This window comes from Hypomesus nipponensis, chromosome 9, assembly GCF_054491055.1.
Source record: "Hypomesus nipponensis isolate SF chromosome 9, ASM5449105v1, whole genome shotgun sequence".
In the NCBI taxonomy this organism is placed as follows: Eukaryota; Metazoa; Chordata; class Actinopteri; order Osmeriformes; family Osmeridae; genus Hypomesus; species Hypomesus nipponensis.
Genome location: NC_140369.1, coordinates 3,479,385 through 3,497,337, shown reverse-complemented (window position 1 = coordinate 3,497,337; position 17,953 = coordinate 3,479,385). Strand labels below are relative to the sequence as shown.

At 46.2% G+C, this 17,953-nt stretch overlaps 2 protein-coding genes across 3 annotated transcripts; both read right to left on the bottom strand.

Annotated features, from left to right (window-relative positions):
* Positions 1–4,187: 4,187 nt before the first annotated feature.
* Positions 4,188–9,474, bottom strand: LOC146272368 (potassium voltage-gated channel subfamily A member 2). 2 transcript variants are annotated; one of them, XM_084704843.1, is made up of 2 exons: positions 9,451–9,474; positions 4,188–5,594 (listed from the first exon to the last, which is right to left on the bottom strand). In XM_084704843.1, exons 1-2 carry the CDS (start codon positions 9,457–9,459, stop codon positions 4,188–4,190), a joined length of 1,416 nt encoding a protein of 471 aa, XP_084560969.1. In that variant the 5' UTR covers positions 9,460–9,474. The 2 variants fall into 2 exon arrangements, with proteins under 2 accessions (XP_084560969.1, XP_084560968.1); XM_084704842.1 differs by lacking the exon at positions 9,451–9,474 and having other exon boundaries at positions 4,188–5,663.
* Positions 9,475–16,110: 6,636 nt separating this feature from the next.
* Positions 16,111–17,649, bottom strand: kcna3a (potassium voltage-gated channel, shaker-related subfamily, member 3a). Its single transcript, XM_084704751.1, has one exon. The coding sequence runs from the start codon at positions 17,647–17,649 to the stop codon at positions 16,111–16,113; it is 1,539 nt and encodes a 512-aa protein (XP_084560877.1).
* Positions 17,650–17,953: the final 304 nt, after the last annotated feature.

The window sequence follows — 17,953 nt, the reverse complement described above, 5'->3', positions numbered from 1 at the left end:
GATTAATGGTGCTTTCTTATGAACATGAGACAAACTCAGACACGAGACCCTTCCAAGACATAGATGTGCATGGATATAGAAATGTTTAAATTTACATAGTAAATCAACAAGCACAGGCTGGTTAAACTCCTATTGTGCTTGTGCTTGTAGAGTTTGGACATCTGATAGTCTATCAACTACAGTACCGTGCTTGAATTCCAAATAGGAGTCTCTACGATAAAATGGACTCTACAGAGTCTCTGTGCATTTAATTCTAACAGGTTTATCATGCTATCTCTTTATGTGTCTTGGGAATATCCGTCCGTAGAAAAAGAAAGATCAAATAAATGGTAACAGCTTATAGATGCAAACTCATACATGCATAGACAATTGTTTTTGGTCGTTCTGTAAGCAGGTTTCCCTCTATCAGTCATGCATGGTCGCTCACACGGTTCATCTGAAATAAATCTGTACATCCAGACATTAAGACTCAGGTGGGCTCACACGCACGCAAACACATGCACACACATGCGCGTGCATACACACATACTAGCCTTCACACACATACACACACACACACACAATCACACACACACACACACACTCACAGCAAGATGTAAACACCACAACTGTGCAATTACAAAGCCCCATCAGATCTGTAGCATCTCTATGTTAGACAATAGGATGGTCAATAAGTCAACTTAACGCCACCCATACACTCGCCATCCCTCCCCCCTCATGACCCCTCTCTGCCCGCACTCCAGGGGCCCCTCCAGCCCACACCCTGGGCACTCTGGAGGGAAGTGGACAGCTGAGTGGTTAGATCCACTTGATCCACAAGGTCCATGCCTGACAGAAGCACACACTGTCTTAGCACGCTGGTGCTGTAAGACACAGGAGATAGAACGTGGCTCCAGGGAGAGGGCTAGCAGCTAAGAACCGCTTAGAACAGCTTAGAACCGCTCCTCGAGACAATCTGACCGGACATCCTGAGAAACACCTGAGGCAGGCGTTGAAACGCAGCTAAACCTCGTCTCCATGGAGACACGCCAAACTGGCACTGGGCCGCAGCCAAGCGGAAAAAGAGTATACTTCAATCTGAAATTGTACTAAATGAGATCTTAATAATTTTGTATTTTTCGACAGAATAGAACGTCTACTTTTTTGGATTTTCACATTCAATTTGTACGTATGTTTGTACTTCAGTTTACTTTAAGTATAATGTTTTTTCGCTTGGGTCTTGTTTTGGCTAGGGTAGTCTGGACCTGGCTAGCCTTGGCCAACTACCTGGGCTTGTCTAACCCTATGACTCAACTGACAGACACATCTAAATGAATCCTGGCAGTCCAGCATCTACCTATCTACATCCGGGAGTTAGTGATCCTATCAACCTTATGAGATGCTGCTGCTTTCTACAGGCCCTTCAGATAGAGAAGGGATATGTGTCAGGTGCATGTCACAGACCATGCACAGCTGCTCCATTACACAGGTGTTAAAATGGCAGCCAATTTCCTTAAAAATGCTAGCTGAGCTAACGCTATCTATGCTAACACTAACCATGCTAACGTTAACTACTCTAAATATGCTAACGCTAACGACGCTAATGCCAAGATTGCTGAGAGAATGGTCAAAAGGAGACAGTTACAGAAAGATAACACTATCGATCTGATGGTCATTGTTTTGGATGTGATAACCAGTATTTTATTTGTGATGGCTACTGTTTTAAACGTGAAGGCTGGAGTGTTTTTTATAGGCTATGTTTGTATTATTATAAGATGGCTATGTCTTTGGCACCCACCCATCATACCTGGATGTGACCACACTACCAACACAATGGCCGTTTTGTTTCACAATCAAACACCGCAATGGTCTGCATACCATCTCAAGACTTTCTCTTCCTTTTCACACTTCAAAGATTGCTTTTTGTCACAGATTAAAAGTATTATGTATAGTTGTATATGTTATAGAATAACATATATAAGATAAATATACATCTTATAGGCTAATTATCAATTGAACGTTTACTTTTTTTTCAGAGGCTTCTTTGAACTTAAATGCATGCTTTTAGAAACGCAGGGAGGTCATGCAGCGCCAAGAAAGATCGGCCTTATACTTCTCCTCAAGGTCTACCAAGGATTCTGAAAGATTTACCATTTGTCTATGTCAATCACAATCGGTGCCACAAGGCGTACTTTATCAGAATGCTATATCATATGATTCATTGTCTTTTACCTAGTATTGTGCTGGATATTTTGATAAATTAATTCACTACGATTACATACAAAAATGTATAGGGTATTACTCGTGGGGGGATTGTGCAGTAACCTCCCTGAAATGAGTTTCTGCAGGTTGGGATGTCTGCCAAACACATGATGACCTGAAGTGAACGAATAGAAAGAATCGCAGAACACAATACTGGGAAAACAACAACTAATTAAAACTCTATTACCGTATTCTAATAAAGTAAGACTTTTTCTACTGAGATTGGTGCAGACAAGAGGCAAATCCTTTGATTGATCGCACACCGTATAAACATCCCTTGCATCACACCAATGCGTCGTCTTGAGGGCACTTTGAGTCCGGCTAACAAGGTCGGGCTGGCAATGCTACACCAACAGAAAGCGAGATTGATGCTTCAACCCCTTTCAACAGTGTCAGTCTTTAATCCACTAATGCACAAATCTAAAAGCACAGCTCAGCTACTGAACTACATGAACACGAGCTGCTCGAGGCGTACATCGTCCGGCGTACAGATACAACAAGCTTTGAACCCCTGTCTGTTTCTACCGCTAGGCCAAACGGACTGGATCTCAGTCTGAGGACGATGTTTTGGGTCTGAAAACACAACCGTATCCTCAGGTGAGGTTCCGAGACACTTTAGCTACACTGGTAACCAGAACGATGACGGCGGCGACGTCAACCGCTATTTGGAATGCTACGTTTGACTAGAATCGGTAAAGCCGAGGAGGACAGGATTCCGTATATTCCCATCACAGAACACTGGGGATATTCATCTTTGCCAGTTATTCTGTCACGTTATAGACGAGGGATCCCTTCATGTCAGGAGATGAAAAATTGCAACAAGGGCTATCATACAGACACATATAGAGTAGTGTGCTGAAGCAATCAAGAGTTGTGAGTGAAATTCTTATTCGGATAAGAGCTACATGCAAAGTTGCTACCTACGTACAGTAGGTAGTGCGTACCTATGCGACTACCATTGTGAAGTCACAACTACCGAGGTCAGTTGAACCGCTAAGTGTAAATGAGTGAAAACAAACAGGAGAGAAACATTCACTTTGTCCTGAAAGCTCTGCAGTGAAGTCGAGAGGGAGGCTTGCATCACACATACAGTACATAAACAATGTGAGACTAAAAGCAGTGAAAAGTCAAGGCCATTCTCAGTTGTTCATCAGATACCGATGTCTACTGGAAAAAAAGGTGTCGAACCATGAGCTGGGAGCTGATGGATGTCATTCATCCTTTTGACCACAAGGGTTTGCTCTCACCCTCACACCCTCTCCAAGCCTCCCACAGAATACAGCAACAGAGAATGCTTGCTAGGTCCGCACACACGCTCTGTCATCTCCAGGTGACAGTTGGCGGCCACGAGAAACAGTTTGGTTTCCCTAGGTTACAGAAGCAGCTTTTCACGGAGCACCCTCGCCAGACTCGTCTGAAGAGTGCGGAGGCACAGTACGTCTTGCAGACAGGCATGTTGCTGGGGAGCCGGAGACAGAAGAAGCAGCAGCAGGGAGTATGGTGACAGTTGGAAGTTAAAGATGGCTGCCTTTTTTGAATATTTTTTTACTCTGTCCCTCGTCTTTTATTTATTTTTGTGTCCTTCTTTGTATTTTTTTTTTGCTCGATGTTTGGCTATTGTTGTGAGCCGGGTATTGATTTGAAACAGTCACAAAGATAAAGCCGGCTCCATGCAGATAATTGAAACATTTGGATTTGCAGTCTGTCTGACAGGATCAGGACAAGGTGCTAGGAGTTTGAGGGCAAGGTGTGGTAGATGATGAAGAGGGGAGGGGCAGATGGTCTTTGTTTTAACTCGTCGCTTATATTGGCGTGTGCGTCCTGAATCTATTGCCTTGATATGCCAGCACATCTGAGAAGGCAGGCTGAACGCCTCCCCCTATCCCATCTGATCTGTCCACCCCACATCTCACCCTGAGGGGGAAAGGCGGGGGGCAGACATGCCGCTACACGTCTGTGAGCATCTTAGTGATGTTGACGTAGTTTGTGTTGGCCAACGTGCAGTTGGCCGTTTTGACGTTCTCCTCCTGCAAGTCTTCGTTGCTGTTGTTCACAGCTTCCTGGATCTCCATATAGTCCGACTTGCTCATGGTCGAGCCACTCTGGCTCTTCTTGAGCTCCTCGTTGGAGTCCTCTTTGGGGACGTTGACTTGCAGGTACTGGGCCTGCTCCTCTCCCTCCGTCTCACGGTGGTAGAAGTAGTTGAAGTTGGACACTATAACGGGCACGGGCAGGGCAATGGTCAGCACGCCCGCGATGGCGCAGAGCGAGCCGACAATCTTGCCGCCAATGGTGGTCGGAACCATGTCGCCGTAGCCCACTGTCGTCATGGACACCACGGCCCACCAGAAGGCGTCCGGGATGCTTTCAAACTGGGACTCTGGTTCGTCGGCCTCCGCAAAGTAGACCGCACTTGAGAACAGGATCACCCCTATGAAGAGGAAGAAGATGAGCAGGCCCAGCTCTCTCATGCTGGCTTTCAGGGTCTGACCCAGAATCTGAAGCCCCTTGGAGTGGCGGGAGAGCTTGAAGATGCGGAAGACTCTCACCAGACGGATGACTCGGAGGATGGCCAGGGACATGGCCTGCTGGCCTGCCGGGCCATCTTCGGGCTTCTCTGCCAATTCGGTGCCCAGGGTGATGAAGTAAGGGATGATAGCCACAATGTCAATAATGTTCATGATATTCCCGAAGAAGCCTGCCTTGCTGGGGCAGGCAAAGAACCGCACCAGGAACTCAAAGGAGAACCAGATGATGCAGAGCGTCTCCAGGATGAAGAACGGATCGGTGAAGTAGGTGGAGGTGTAGATCATGGTGTAGTTGCCGTCGGGCATCAAGACCCTTTGCACTTCGTCCTCGTCGTTGCGGAAAATGGGCAGGGTCTCCAGGCAGAAGCTGACGATGGATATGAGGATAACCATGACGGAGATGATAGCTATTATCCTGGCCGGACCGGAGCTCTCTGGGTATTCGAACAGAAGCCACACCTGTCTCTGGAACTCGTTATCCGGCAGCGGGCGTTCCTCTTCCTTGACAAACCCCTCGTCCTCCCTGAACAGTTCGATCGCCTCATCTCCAAGCTCGTAGAAGCGGATTTCTTCTGAGAAGATGTCGAGCGTGACGTTGACGGGTCGTCGTAGCCTGCCGCCCGACTGGTAGTAGTAGAGTATCGCGTCGAAGCTGGGCCGGTTCCTGTCGAAAAAGTATTCGTTTCTCAGTGGGTCGAAGTATCTCATCCTCTTCTTGGGGTCCCCCAGGAGGGTCTCTGGGAACTGGGAGAGGGTTTTGAGCTGCGTTTCGAAGCGCAGGCCGGAGATGTTGATGACCACCCTCTCGCAGCACTCATGGTCAGCCTCAGGGTCGTAGTCCTGGCCAGGGCGCGCAGCGGCCTCGTCAGAGGGGTCGCCAGCGGCAACAGTCATTCTGGAGAGGGAGGAGGGAGAGGCCTGCACCTCTCAGTGGGGCTGGATGGAGGGGGCCAGAGAGGGAAGGGGGCAGGAGAGGAGAGAGGGCAGTAAAGGGGGGTAGGAAAGGATGTGGGGGAGGAGAGGGGGCAGGAGAGGGGGGCAGGAGAGGATGTGGGGGAGGAAAGGGGGGCAGGAGAGGATTTGGGGGTGGAGAGAGGGGCAGGAGAGGAGAGAGGGCAGGAGAGGGGGGCAGGAAAGGATGTGGGGGAGGAGAGGGGGCAGGAGAGGGGGGCAGGAGAGGATGTGGGGTAGGAGAGGGGGGCAGGAGAGGATATGGGGCAGGAGAGGGAGGGGGTTCTACGCCGTAAAGGCCTGAGGGCCACAGGATGTCACCTAGGATCTGTCCTGCAGCAAGAGGAGAGGAGGGGAGAGGAGAGACATGAGAGAGGAGAGGAAGGGGGAGGAAGGGAGAGAAGAAGAGGAGAGTGTTGAGGAGAAAGAGGAGAAAAGGGGAGAGAGGAGAGAAATGAGAGAGAGGAAAGACAGGAGAGACAGTAGAGAGGAGAGGAGAGATCAACGTGTCAGGTAAGGTTTCAACGTACCATTTTGTAATAATCGATATGGTTTGGTATAACCTTATAGACAAACTATATCTAGGGATTTGCCAGGATAGGAGGCTAAGTGGGTGTGAAAGTCTATTGTGAAATGATGTCCAGATCTGAGGGAAAACTCGAAAGAAACAGCTATCAACCAAACACAATGTTGCTGTAGAATTTGCATCTGCAAGTATTATAACACACCTTTGCTTGCTAAATTCTGGCTTGGACAAAACAGTACAAGTTTCCATCAACAGCTTGTGAATCAGTGCCTATACTTTAGGCCTCGCTACTGCAATGGGGGTGGGTGGGGGGGGGATCCATCTCGGTGAAACTGAAGCTTCTGCAGTGAAATCATGCATGAACATAGGGATGCAGTGCACCCAAACCATAGATAAGTAGATTGTCACAAAGGTCTCAGGAGACGGAAATAGACTGGGATGAATCTTCCTGGTCTGCAAAGTGGCAAGAAAAACCTTTGTGACACTTATTTATATTAATTCACTTTAGAATAGTTTTGTTGGGACATTTCTGTCTCCAGTCTCAAATGGTGCCTGGGTCTGAAATATTCAAAAACACCAATAAATTATTTAGTCGCAGAAGGAAATAGGTTTCAGGAGGAAAAAAAACATCTCTTGCCTGCATCATCCTTTTCTAACAGATGAAACATTTGTAGAAAACCGCCTATTTATTGAGAAAAATCCGGATTTCCAGTTTTAACTTCTCTGCATAGACGTGATTAGCAAGCACACACCCTACGTCTTATAGCTGAATGTTATGAAAAGGTTGTAGAAAAAGTGAGAATAGTATTTAATCCAAGACCAGTACATACCAACAGACACCTTTTTCAAAGCTCGTTTACCGTTGCTGCTCCCATTATACCGGCTAGTTGATTCCAATGACGAACGGCTCGTGACAATAATAACCGCGATGTCTTTGATCCAGCTGAAGAAAAATCTATTTCCAATTTGGGACACTTAATCAGATCCTCGTGTTGTCCGCAGCATCCTCCGCAACGCGCCGGCGTTGAGAGCGGGACCGTGTGTGCGGGTGTGTCCTCTCCTCCCCCTCCCAGTCTCCGTTCCTCGCGGCAGGTTGTCGTAGGATGGCGACAGACAAAAAGGCGGGGGGAGGTACCGAACCAAGAGTAGGTACTGCCGGTGCTTCCCTTAATATCCAAAGGTGCTAAGATCAGCAAAAGCATCCGCCTTCTGTGTGCTTAGACCCTATGACGTTGCCCGACTACAACAGACAACCGCAAAAGTAATTGCCTTTAAAGGTGCTAAGAGGCAACATCTGTAAAGAAGAGAACTGGTGGAGAGGAGGAGTTGTTCTATTGATGACAACATTACATGTCAAGAATACCAGAAATATAGGTTACTTTCATACTAGAGATTACAGGTAATCACAGCACGGTGAGCTAGTACAGTCTTCATCTATTTTTGGTTAGGTTGAATATCCAGAATGGCCTTAATTTTTGGGTGGGTGAGTTGCACAACGATTAGACTATTGCCCATTTATCATAAGGAAAGCTTCAACATGATACTGCGCTCATCTGAGTTATGACTCATCACTATTCCGCTGGGCTCGAACGCAGGACACTATTAACTTTAATTCACTCGCTGACAACGTTTAAAAAGGAATCAAGCATAAACCCTGAACACCTTTGTCTCTCATTCCACAGTATAGCCTGAACGATGTGTCAAAAGAAAAGAACGCCAATTAGACACAAGCGCTAATAAAGGTGATTTGTACAGCCGTGCCCATGCGGTTCAGTTAGTCGAGAGAGAGACCCGCAGTCTCGTTAAGCTACACTCCTAAAAACAACAGCATCTCCACACAATGAACTGAAATGACACGCATGAAAGAATCACCCTGAACAGTGATCCAGATTACACAATTCCTTTTGGGGGGGGATCTATAGAGCCCGTGGTTCCTCTGATCTCGTTCTCTTGTCTAACAGAGGACACACCGACACTTGATTTGGTCTCGGTCTCTCTAATCACTAGTTGCCATCCTGCTGCAGGTGAACAAAGCGCGGTCCGAACTGCAGTCAAGCAGCGCCTTGCATAAAGATTGAGGTTGTGCCGGTGACGGGGAGGGAGAGAGTTCTCCCCTTGGCGCACCGTGCTAGCTACGGCTTCGTCCACCTAATCTGCAGCGTGGGTTGTTTAAAGTGAACGTGTATTGAGCACTAAGCTAGGCTAATTGTTCTAATGATGTGAAACGTAGGCCTATTATAGCATGTAGTGTCTTTTTCTTGTGCATGACGGGCGCAAACGTGACACAACTGCCGATGCTGCGGTAGGCTTTAAGCCAGCAAACTAAGATAAGCACTGATGTGAAATGTGATCTTTATCATAATCTCAAGCGGTCTTTGGTTTTTTATTTTATTATGACAGTCAATTATGTTAACTGAAGGACGTATTATGACTTATGGTTTGTATGATTTGTATTTATTTAAATGAGCACTGCATTAAGTAAGGATGACACAGCAACTACATTGAATACATGTAGGCCTACATAAAGCAAAGTGCGTGGTGATGCTGTGTAGGACGATAAAATAAATAAATAATTGAAGTACATTAACATTTCTGTTTAATGTACACTACATCAAAGTTGTTTCTTAATCCATTACACCATCGTTAATAGTCGTGTTATCACATTCAGTAATTTAGGCCTAACTTATGAAAGGGTTAGACTATTTTGACCGCAGATCAAGGTCGCAGGTTCAAATACCACTGTGCTGATGGTTGCATTGCATAAAACCGTCTGCTAAATGAAAACAAACTTCACAAGCACTCGTTTTAGCCTACGGCATTTTCAGGAGGCAAAAGATCTTAGTTCCCATCTCTGCAATGTAATGGTTGCATAGACCACCGGTTTGAACTAAATTCATGAAGTTCATTGAATCTAGCCCCTGGTGGTTTCCGTCATCGTCATAGTATTTTGGCGACAAGTGTGAGAGGCAGAGCGTGCGTTTCTTGAGCGTTCACAGTCTCAAACAGTCGCCTGGGAGTCTTCCGAGCCTAAACCGCCGTTTGAACAGGCAGAAAACAATCCCCGCTGAAAACAATCCCCTCACACCACTACTCTCAAAGTCACAACGCGGAAAGGCTCACAAACCCAGTCACTGTGAAGGCTCAGCTCCGCTCCTTCCGCTGTGGAATGGACATCCCGAACGTGGAAAGAGAGGAATACTACACACGTTTCATTTTTCTCAATATTTTAAGCAAAACGCCATCACTTCACTTTTTTAATTAACATAATTAAATTTCAATAAAAAATAATGTTTTTAGATATTCAAATATATAAATGTATATACGTTAAAATAGCTGGGATTCATTTGATCCTCAAGGATAAAATATGCTTGTAAATTTGAAGACAACCCTAACCCCAAACCTGCAGGAGGAAACAGTGGAAGGAAGAATGGTGACCAGAAAAAACCTCAACACAGGGTCAAAGGGCACGGGGAATCCCTCTGAGGAGAGGAGGAGGAGGGGAAAGGGAGGGATAGAGGGAGGGGGATGGAGGAATGGAGGTGATGATTTGTGAGACTTGGCATCGTCAAGGTTATTGTTAGCAGCTAGCGTTAAGCCTCCCTTCCCCATATCTCCTCCTTACTCTCCTCCCAGGATCTCATGCCCTCCTTCTTTTCTCATCCCCTCTCCTCTCTTCCCCTCTCCTCTCCACTCCTCGTCTCCTCTCCTCATCTCCTCGTATCCTCTCCCCTCTCCTGTCTACCACACGTGCACACCTCTCCTAATGGCTTTCTGAGATTTTCCCTGACAGCTGAGTAATTATTCATGATAGAGGAGGCCGTTACAAAGCCTGCTAATGCAGCCTATAGGAGGCTTGGTCCACGTTACATTAGTCCCTCTTTAATTACAGTAAACACTGACAGTAAAAGTGTAGGCTGCTGTTGGCATGTTACACTAATTGTGAGCGGTTGGTGGTCACTGAGGGGAAAGGGCTGCTGGGGGTGGAGTAAAAATGAATCGAGTTCAGGCGGCATTGATTTGAGGTCACTGACCTGCCCCTTACAGTCTGCCAATATGGGAAGCTAGGAGAATGAACTTGATGTTCCGCAGAACAAAAGAAAGGCGAGCTTCTATCTTTGACACCGGCGGTGGCCTCTGTCTCCTGTACGGTCTGACATTTCAACCTCTGCCACTGAGACTGTGCGTTAAAGCAGCTCATCTAATCTTACATGTTAATCTCACATTTCGCATGCGGAGAAAGAGGTGGTGCTGGCATTGGAGGAGGGCTCTCGGTGACAGTGTAGGCCGGGCAAGGAGAGAGGCTGGGCGGCTGAAACAGTCCAGGACTGTTGACACTGCAATGCACCATCCACATGCACGCTTGACAGCCTCCCTTAAACTGGCAGAGTTATCAGGGTAACCACACACACACACGGGAGGCAAGCACAAAGCACATTTGCACACAAGAACGTATGCACACACACACACACACATATACACACACTTTGTTATGAAGGTTTCTATTACTAACTACAGTATCCTTGATACACAGCAATATCTATATAAAGATTTCTGCCCAGGATGCTGTACATCAGAGCTCAGAGAGAACCAGATCTGTTCATATCCTACACAGGCCTGCGTGTGTTTGACAACTTATAAAACATGAAAACTCAAAAACATGTTTGCTTGTGGATACAGTGATGCTGTTTCCCGCAGCCATCAGATAGTTAGTATGCTCTTTGTAGCCATGTGGTCCTGCATGTGGCTGGCTTATGACTAGGCAGACTCGGTAAGATACCAGCAGACTAGGTAAGATACCAGCAGACTAGGTAAGATACCAGCAGACTAGGTAAGATACCAGCCGACTCGGCAAGATACCAGCAGACTAGGCAAGATGAGGTTCACGTTGTCCTTCGTTTGAGGACAGACACCAGCTCCAAAAACCTGCATCAGAACATTTCTTTCAGCACATTTCTTTAGTTCCATGAGCCTGCGTTGTCCTGCTGGACAGAGGTCGTTTCAGCACCATTGTGCAGGAGGATGAAAGAGAGAGAGGGAGGGAGGGAGAGAGAGGGGGGGGGGTGAGGGGAGGGGGAGAGATAAGTGGGGTTGAGGGAGATGGAGAGAGGGAGGGAGGGAGGGAGGGAGGGAGGGAGGGAGGGAGGGAGGGAGGGAGGGAGGGAGGGAGGGAGGGAGGGAGGGAGGGAGGGAGGGAGGGAGGGAGGGAGGGAGGGAGGGAGGGAGGGAGGGAGATGGAGAGGGGACAGAAAGAGGCTATTACTGAGCTGCCTTCAAAGTTGAATTACTAAGTGAAGAATAGGAAAAACTGAGATGTCCAATGGACCAAGGTGAAGTAATAGACTGTCCTTTCCTCTTGAGAGGAGAGGAAAGGAGAAGCGCAAGGGGCCCAAGGTTATTGGTCCACTGCAGTATTCAGTCTGCAGCATGCATCCTGCTGTCCAGTCTATCTTAGCCCGGGGTGAGCTCTGAGATGATAGCCGGAGAGTTTGGAGGACAATGTCAAAGAGAATTGGCTTTCTGACTCATAAAGTACAGATTAATATTTGCGTGGGCAGCATGGGATCATGTTTGGAGTCTCAAACTCTGCAGGACGTGCCTCACACACATATACACACACAAGTACGCACACACACACACACGACTGTTACCTGAACTCAATGGGAGGCTGGGGGGCTGGAGGACTTGGAGATTAGGATGACTCACTCAGGATATTGGAGGGGATTCCTCCTCAAGTACACGGGAGCTGACATGACACTTTTATATGAAACGCCATACAGACATGTAGATGATGTCTAGTTAAATAGTATCACATGAATTGACATATTTTGACACATGTACGTAGATCCATGCAAAGCTTGTGATTTTGTCTGCTAGCAATGATTTTTGTCATTACTCTCTGCATTTCCGCACAGTGACGCCCTTGAAGTGTTCTGACAATACCTCGAGAGAGAGAGAGAGAGAGAGAGAGAGAGAGAGAGAGAGAGAGAGAGAGAGAGAGAGAGAGAGAGAGAGAGAGAGAGAGAGAGAGAGAGGGAGAGTCAGAGAGAGGGAGAGTCAGAGAGAGAGAGAGAGGGAGAGTCAGAGAGAGAGAGAGAGAGAGAGAGAGAGAGAGAGAGAGAGAGAGAGAGAGAGAGAGAGAGAAAGGGGAGAAAATCTGAGAAATTGAGAAAGAGAGAGGGAGGATACAGAGAGAAAGAAAGAGAAGAGGGGATAGAGAAAGACAAAGAAAGAGTACAACATCGATGGAAAGAGACATACAGACAGGCTGGTTCTGTTGTCTAATGAACACAACGTCAGTTAGATTTGTTGCGTTGGATACAGTGGAATTCTGCTCAAGTAGTCTCCTTTCGTTGCCACGGAGACTGCCCCTGGCGACATTCCAGTGAGCTGGAGGTGGCCCCGTTTGATGACATCATTCCCTCAGAGCCACTCCCCCCCAGAAGATGTCAGGTATCATTGGAAGCTGCACGATGACCAAGCACTTTGCTTGTCCTTGTTCAACTCCCTCCTGCCTCTCTCTGCCTCGTTCGTCCTGTGTAATTCGATGTCCGGTTATCTGGTTTCAGAGTGAATAAGACCATTGCATCCATACAATACTTTTATCCTTTGTTTGTCCTGAAGGGGTTTATTACATTACTTTTAGCAGTTTATACAGTTAGCAGATGCTTTCATCCAAAAGCACTGAAGTGCACAACTCAGAAGTGAGTTAAACTGCGAATAGTCATCTTACAGTAAAGTGAGCGTCATTGACTTATCAAGTGCAAAGGAAGCATAATGATTTTATGACTAGCCTGGTATTTAGGTCAATTGTGTGGGGGAAAAGCACGTTTCTGGCAGGGTAATCTGGGCTTCCCTTTGTCACACTGAAAGCCTTGAACTGTGAGTCTTCAACCAGAAGAGCGAACTTCATAAATGGTCCCCAAAAAACCTTTAGATACCTGCCAGAGAGCAGACGCATGGTGTGGACAGAAACATAGAACACAGATCTGTCTGAAGTCTGCTTTCCAAGTCAGCGACAAGGTGGAGTCTAAGGGGACAATAACATGACATGTATCACCAGTGAGATGCCGTGAATAACAGTGTCAGATGGTCTCGTTCACAAATACTTCATCTTCGAGTTCTACTATGACGGGGCCACTTGAAGGGTCTCTCTGCTCTGATGTTTTCCAATCTGTCGCTGTTGCTCAAGTGGCTAGCTCTAAGACATTGTTATAGAGGAGGAGGGGATTGAAGAGGGGAGGGGAGAGGAGAGGCGACGAGGATGAGAGGACAGGGGCTTTCCTGAAATATATAGTGTTGTGCGCAAGGTTACAGAATGCAGTCAAGCACACCTCCATCTGTAAGACACATACAAACAAGTACAAGCAATCGCACTGCTTAAAATCCATAATTTTGTGTGAGTGCAGGTCAGTCCTGCCAATTGTTGATAGAAGTTTGCAGAGTTCTGGGTTTCCAACTGTTGAGAGGAGTTCCAGTGATAGAACATCAGGTAATGGATTGCTCACATTATCTCTCCACCACAGAGAGAGTTGTCTTCCTCCAGCTTTAACATGTCCCATATTACCTTTCTTTTTGAGCTGTGCCAGGAGTGATTTATGAGCTCAGGGAAACTCACGGACACGCTTTCCTTTGCCCCAAGATATAAATACAGAGACAAGTCTATTTGTAGCGCCGGGGAAAACGCAGGCAGTCAGCTGTTCTCGAGCCGCACCTGGGCTCACAAGAACTGTCGGACCGTCTCTCTTGCCAAGATTCTTAATTAACGGTTTCTCTCGATACGACACTGCGTTGAAGAGAATATCTGAAACGATTATCTGACTCGAAACTTCATTGAAGGTCGTTAGATGTGTGTGTTGCGTACAGTAAGTAAAGGCATATTTTGGTCAACCAAAACTTACCTCTTCTCCTTACTTATCTGAGTAATCCGTCGACAGGAAATGGTGAGATCAATGGAAATACAGATCCAATCTCACTGTTCTGTGAAAATGTTCTGCATATGGCCGTGGCCGTCCCATTTCTCTGTTCTGGATCCGAAGGTGTAGATACAAACGATGAATAACACGTTCGAGCATAATGTATTTTAAATGTGTCCAATCATCTAAAGTTGATAGTGTGTTGAACATTAGTACTGTCCTTTGTGTTGAAAACAATCTTTCATTGCTCACATACTTCCACTAGAGGGCAGTACTGGGCTGTGTTTCCGCCAGTCTCAGACACAATCCATGAACAGCATATGTTTTTTAAGCTCTCATAAATACATTTTCTTTAAATTAACTTTATCGAAATGACTGATGAATGAATAATGATCAACAACAAAACATGTAGCAGAACAAAAACATGTAGTTTAGTCCATAATTATATATTTAATTGTTAAAGACTTTCTAACGCATAAATACGTCACCATGGAGGTTTTGACTTTTGATTTTGAGGTTGCTGACTATTTGGAATAACATTCATTTTTAATTTTCTCTGACAGAAAGTCATTTTCGCATCTTAAGAGACATATTTAGTCAAAACGATTTTTTTCTTTTTTACTTATTTATCAAGAATTGGCCTACGGTATTCGTTTAGTGGTTAAGTTTGACGTCAGTCTTAGTTGACATGCCAACTCAGAGAGAGCGAAAGCAGGCTTGCAGTTCGGGTGATTGGAATAATGTTCTGAAGATAACCGACAGTGCGGAAGTAGCCTAGCTAAATACCATTCTGTCCTCTAGGCCAGTTGCCCAACTGTGTCCATTCTCTGTATGAAATCTCTATGAGTCTTTTCACCTGAACTAATGTTGGGATATTAACTGTAGGCGACGAGGCCAAATGTAACTTGTAGCCTATTGATTTGTTTGAATTAGGCTAAACTAGGGCGTTGGATAAATTATGCAAGTTAGGTTGGTTTTACCAGGTCCCTAAATCATAACATTATGTGAAAAGGTCATCATAAGGATCTTCTTTTGTGTTTTAAGACAGATGGATGAATCAAATGTGAAGGGTCTCCGTGGAATATCTAAGTGGTACCATGGCAACATTAATGGGGTTACCCAGGTAACGATCGTCGTCATGGAGACTGCATCACAAGGCGGGTTCAATAGCAACCAGGAGGCGGGACTTTGAATGTGCATGCGCACATAATAATGTATTCAACACTGTTCACATTACGAAAGGGACATTATTTTTGGAGCGTGTTCAATACCCAAAGGAAACCCTCATTGAAATCCATTGTTTTGTCCTTTAGTAGAAACTGTGATGAAATGAGACATGCCACATAGCATAGACCTACACAAATATATATTTTAATCCGTTATATGCATCAAAAAAAGAAACTTTAACCAAAGACCCTTTCCGAGTCTCGGGTTTACATGTATTTATGTTTTTGGTATAGGCTAAAGGCGGCTCTGAATGAAAATACCTGTAGTAACATGCGCGTTACCTTTCGTATCGACGCGAAATCGACTCTGAATTACCTGAATAATAACACGAACAATACTCGGACAGTCGGATCTCATAGTGGATATCAGTATAGAATAACCTTACAGAAATTTGGGCTATATATTGCTATATTCATTATACAGGACTGATAAACACACAAACCCACCCCCACGCCAAACACAGACAACTCTGTAAAGATTGATAGATTGTGAGGTATAATGCTACAGTAAGGACGGCAACACTTGACATCAACACCTGCATTTGACTCTAGGACGAATCGAAATATCACGATATGGTAGGCATCCTACCATACAGTACACTGTAGGATGTCTACGTCCACTTAACAGATATGAACACGTCACGATTGCTTATCATGAAAAGAGTAGTCGTAATAGAGATCTCCAAGCCCGCTACATGCTTCATACATGTTTATGGGATAGTCTTTTACACGTCCGTAAAAATCTTTTTGATGTTTACACAGTTTTGTTTGTTGTCGGTATTGAAGCTGGGCTGTTTAAACGCACTGTTGAGGCTCTCCTCTATAACCATATATTCCGACTTGCTGAGAGATGAGGCGCTGCACGTACGCTTCAGTTCGTCTGACGGTAGGTGTTCACAGCTACTGACATGGAGGTATTGCGCGTGCTCTTCCCCGTCAGTTTCCCGGTGGTAAAAGTAGTTGAAATTAGAGACGATAACGGGCACCGGTAGAGCAATAGTTAACACCCCGGCTATCGCGCACAAAGACCCCACTATTTTACCACCGATGGTCACCGGGTGCATATCTCCATATCCCACGGTAGTCATGGTAACCACGGCCCACCAGAAGGCATCTGGGATGCTTGTAAAACTGGACGACGGGTCGTCCGCCTCAGCAAAGTAAACCGCGCTGGAAAACAGAATCACTCCTATGAAGAGGAAGAATATGAGCAATCCCAGCTCTCTCATGCTGGCTTTTAATGTCTGCCCTAGAATCTGAAGTCCTTTAGAGTGACGGGATAGCTTGAAGATGCGGAAGACTCTAACGAGCCTGATGACCCTGAGGATGGCTAGCGACATAGCTTGCTGGCCGCTCCCGTCACTGTCGGCAAGCTCTGTTCCCAAAGTGATGAAGTAGGGAAATATAGCCACTATGTCAATTATATTCATGATGTTTTTTGAGAACGTGGTTTTGCTAGGACACGCAAAAAAACGGACAAGCAACTCAAACGAAAACCAGATAATACAAAGGGTCTCTATCACAAAGAAAGGGTCTGAAAACGAACTTGGGACGTAGGGGGCAGTCCCGTTAACTGTCGGTGCCACGGTGGCCGTGTCCTTATCATCACGAAATTCCGGTAAGGTCTCTAAACAGAATATAACAATTGAGATTAAAATGACAAGGACTGAGACTATGGCTATTCCTCTGGCTGGACCAGAGCTTTCGGGGTATTCAAACAACAGCCAAACCTGCCTTTGTAATTCATTGTTAGGCAAGGGACGCTCCTCTTCTTTTATGAATCCTTCATCCTCTCGAAATTTTTCCATTGCCTCTTCCCCGAGCTGATAAAATCTAATCTCCTCCGAGAAAATATCAATGGGAACGTTAACAGGTCTCCGGATGCGCCCCCCGGACTGGTAGAAATAGAGAATAGCATCGAAGCTGGGTCGGTTTCTGTCGAAAAAGTACTCGTTCCTCAACGGGTCAAAGTAGCGCATTCTCTTCCTCGGGTCTCCAAGCAAGGTTTTTGGAAACTGGTTGAAAGTTTTAAGTTGAGTTTCGAAGCGCAAGCCTGAGATGTTGATAACCACTCTCTCACGACACTCGTGTCCGCGCTGGTATCGATCAACTGACAGGTGGGTCGAGAGCGCAGTAGACTCTTCCAGCATGTTTTCGACAGTCATGACGCCCTTCTCCGCCTCGCCGTAGCCTGGGTTTTCACCGTTATCCCCCCTGTTCCTCAGAGAGGAGGGTGAGTCAATGAGGTTGAAGTGGTCATCCATACAGGTGGTGTGGCAATGCAGAGTGCGCCGCGCCTGCTCTGACTGCCCGCCCTTGGAGAGCTATTAACCGACAATCAAGCGACGCGTTTTCTCTCTCCCCTCCCCATTCCTTCGTATCCACAGTAAAGTGTTGCCGCCTCACAAAGCGCGCACGGAGGTTTATAAACACATGTCTATTCCCGCCCACGGCGCGCATATGTCAGACATACTTCCAGAATCCGCCCAATCGGAAACCAACTTGACACTAACATAGACACCAGAATCTCGTGTCATCTCACTTTGTGTCCAACCTGAGTGCCAACAG

Coding starts and splice junctions, on each gene's coding strand:
- LOC146272368 (XM_084704842.1), bottom strand. CDS start 5,663: ATGACTGTTGCCGCTGGCGACCCCTCTGACGAGGCCGCTGCGCGCCCT.
- kcna3a (XM_084704751.1), bottom strand. CDS start 17,649: ATGGATGACCACTTCAACCTCATTGACTCACCCTCCTCTCTGAGGAAC.